At 38.6% G+C, this 2,500-nt stretch overlaps 1 protein-coding gene across 2 annotated transcripts in view; it reads left to right on the forward strand.

The window, feature by feature from the left end:
- LOC125024932 (arylsulfatase I-like) overlaps positions 1-2,500 on the forward strand; it is a 109,326-nt gene that overhangs the window by 104,876 nt on the left and 1,950 nt on the right. For both annotated transcript variants that reach the window (XM_047612714.1, XM_047612712.1), the window contains exons 10-12: positions 1,001-1,137; positions 1,669-1,929; positions 2,233-2,399. In XM_047612714.1, the coding sequence (XP_047468670.1) occupies positions 1,001-1,137; positions 1,669-1,929; positions 2,233-2,399 (565 nt within the window). The remainder of the gene's footprint in view (positions 1-1,000; positions 1,138-1,668; positions 1,930-2,232; positions 2,400-2,500) is intronic.

Raw genomic sequence — 2,500 nt, forward strand, 5'->3', positions numbered from 1 at the left:
TCTCTCTCTCTCTCTCTCTCTCTCTCTCTCTCTCTCTCTCTCTCTCCTATCTCGTTCTCTCCTCTCTCTCTACAAAATAGTATATAAATGAAAATTTCCCCAGACTATTACACGTCGTAAAGAGGATGGGTGCCTCGCAGATAATGTAACTTGCACTTTTAAATTACCCTCATAATGAGATGATAATCACGTAGTCCTAATATAGGGTTCCAGCAAGTATATCACTGGAATGCTTGGGGACACTGTAGTTACGGAAATGATGGTAGTGATAACAATGTAGATATTATGATTATAACGGTGATTATTAATGTGTCTATTATCATTTTTTTTGTTATCATTTCTGTTATTATTGTCTTTAGTATCATTATCAGTTATTGATTATTATTATGATCATTACTGTTTTCATTGCTTCTCGTACTACTATAATACTGCTACTACTACTACTTCAGCTACTTCTATTACTACTACTACTACTACTACTACTATTTTTATACTAATGCTACCCCTATTATTACTACAAGTAGTACTACTAACTCCTACTACTACTACTATTACTACTTCTGTTACCTACCACTACTGCTACCACTATTGCTACTCCGACTATAACTAAACGTATAACTACTTATACTACTACAACTACCAGCAATACAACTGCTACTACTAATATTGCTACTACTATTACTATTACAACTACTATTGCTCTCATCCCTACTGCTACTTCTTCTACTTCCATCACTACTACTACTACTACTACTTCAAGTACCAGGAATACAACTGCTACTGCTGATATAGCTATTACAACAACTACTACTATTGCTATTACAACTACTACTATTACTGATACTGCGTCTACTTCCATCACTAGTACTACTACTACTGCAACTAAGTTATTAGAATGATATACATCTTCAGTATCATATCCTTATTGTTCCCATGACCTCTCTCCTGTTTCTTTCGCGATCGCTCCTCTGACGTCATAATGAGTGACCTTATTTCGCAGAACGGCGGCAATATCAGGTCCGGAGGCAACAACTTCCCGCTGCGAGGGAATAAAGGAGGCGTGTTCGAGGGCGGTACCAGGGGCGTGGCTTTCATTCACTCTCCTCTCTTACCGAAGACAGGGTTCAAATACGATGGGTAGGTCGGTGGCTGAGGAAGTGTTTACATTTTGGAGACAATGTGTGCGTCATTATATATTTTGTATGTATATTTTTATTTCATATTATTTTTCCTTTTATTTTGATGTTTTTGTTTGTTTGTTTTTTGTTTAAACACATTTTCCTGTAATCTATGTAATTTTAGTTGCTGGATCTACTGTAGTTAGATGATATTTGAATGATTATTTAAACTAATTTCGTATCACCAATAGATGATGCGAATTAATTTGATATAATCTCAATACTGTCTCTTCTACTCCTCACTTCTTTCCCGCTCTTCAATTTAGTAAATTAATATAATAGAATTAAACTCTTTATGTCAAACAAAGATACACCATTATATCTGTCTTAATCACATTCATCCTATAATAAAAATAAGCAAATAGATAAATATGTAAATAACTAAGTAAAGAAGCAAATACATAAAGAAATAAGTGAATAAATCAATAAACAAACGGAAATCAAAATGAATAAAGACTGCACTCTTAAAACCCGGGACCCTTGCTCGCAGGCTGATGCACATAGTGGACTGGCAGAGTACTCTCCTACACGCCGTGGGAGCTACCGAGTCCCCCTTCAGGAAGCGCAGGGGCGGGGGGCAAGTGACGAGCCCAGAGGACGACGACCCCGACACCTGGGAGGACGACGACCAGCCCCAGGGGTCGGAAGGAGACGGACTCAACCTGTGGGACGCGATCACGACCAACGCGGAGTCGCCGAGGACCTCCTTTGTTTACAATCTGCGGAAGGGGCCGCTTAGAGGGGCGATACGGTATGTTAATGTTTTTTTGCTTTTTCTCTTTCGCTTCTTCCTCTGTGTCTGTTTCTGTGTTTGTGTTTGTTTTTTTATCTCTCTCAGTTTTTTCTCTCTCAGTCACTCTCGCTCTCTCTGCCTTAGAAACACAAAAAAAAAAAAACAACAACAACAAAAAAAAAAAAAACACGTTTCTCTTTTTCTAAAGATTTCTCTCTCTCACTCTCTCTCCCTTTCAAAAAAATCCTCATCTGACCCCAATTCACTTACCCTTCCTTCACTTCAATTCACTCAGCACTTACCTTTATTCCTTTATTGTAGGAGGAAGCACTGGAAGCTCGTCGTGGGCGGGGGTGGGCGGTTCGACGGATGGGTGCCGCCCTCAGACGTGGCAGCAGGAGGAAAATTTGGCTTCCTACCCACTCACTGTTGCTCGTCTTGGTACACTACTATGCCTTCAAACCACGTTGTGTTGTATAACTTAAGGGGTATGTATATTAGTGTTGCTTTTTTGGTGATGTTGATTTTTATTATTATTCGTGATTTTATTTGTATTGTTGCTGTTATTATTAGGTTTAGTATTAAAATA

The sequence above is a fragment of the Penaeus chinensis genome, chromosome 4 (genome assembly GCF_019202785.1).
Source record: "Penaeus chinensis breed Huanghai No. 1 chromosome 4, ASM1920278v2, whole genome shotgun sequence".
In the NCBI taxonomy this organism is placed as follows: domain Eukaryota; kingdom Metazoa; phylum Arthropoda; class Malacostraca; order Decapoda; family Penaeidae; genus Penaeus; species Penaeus chinensis.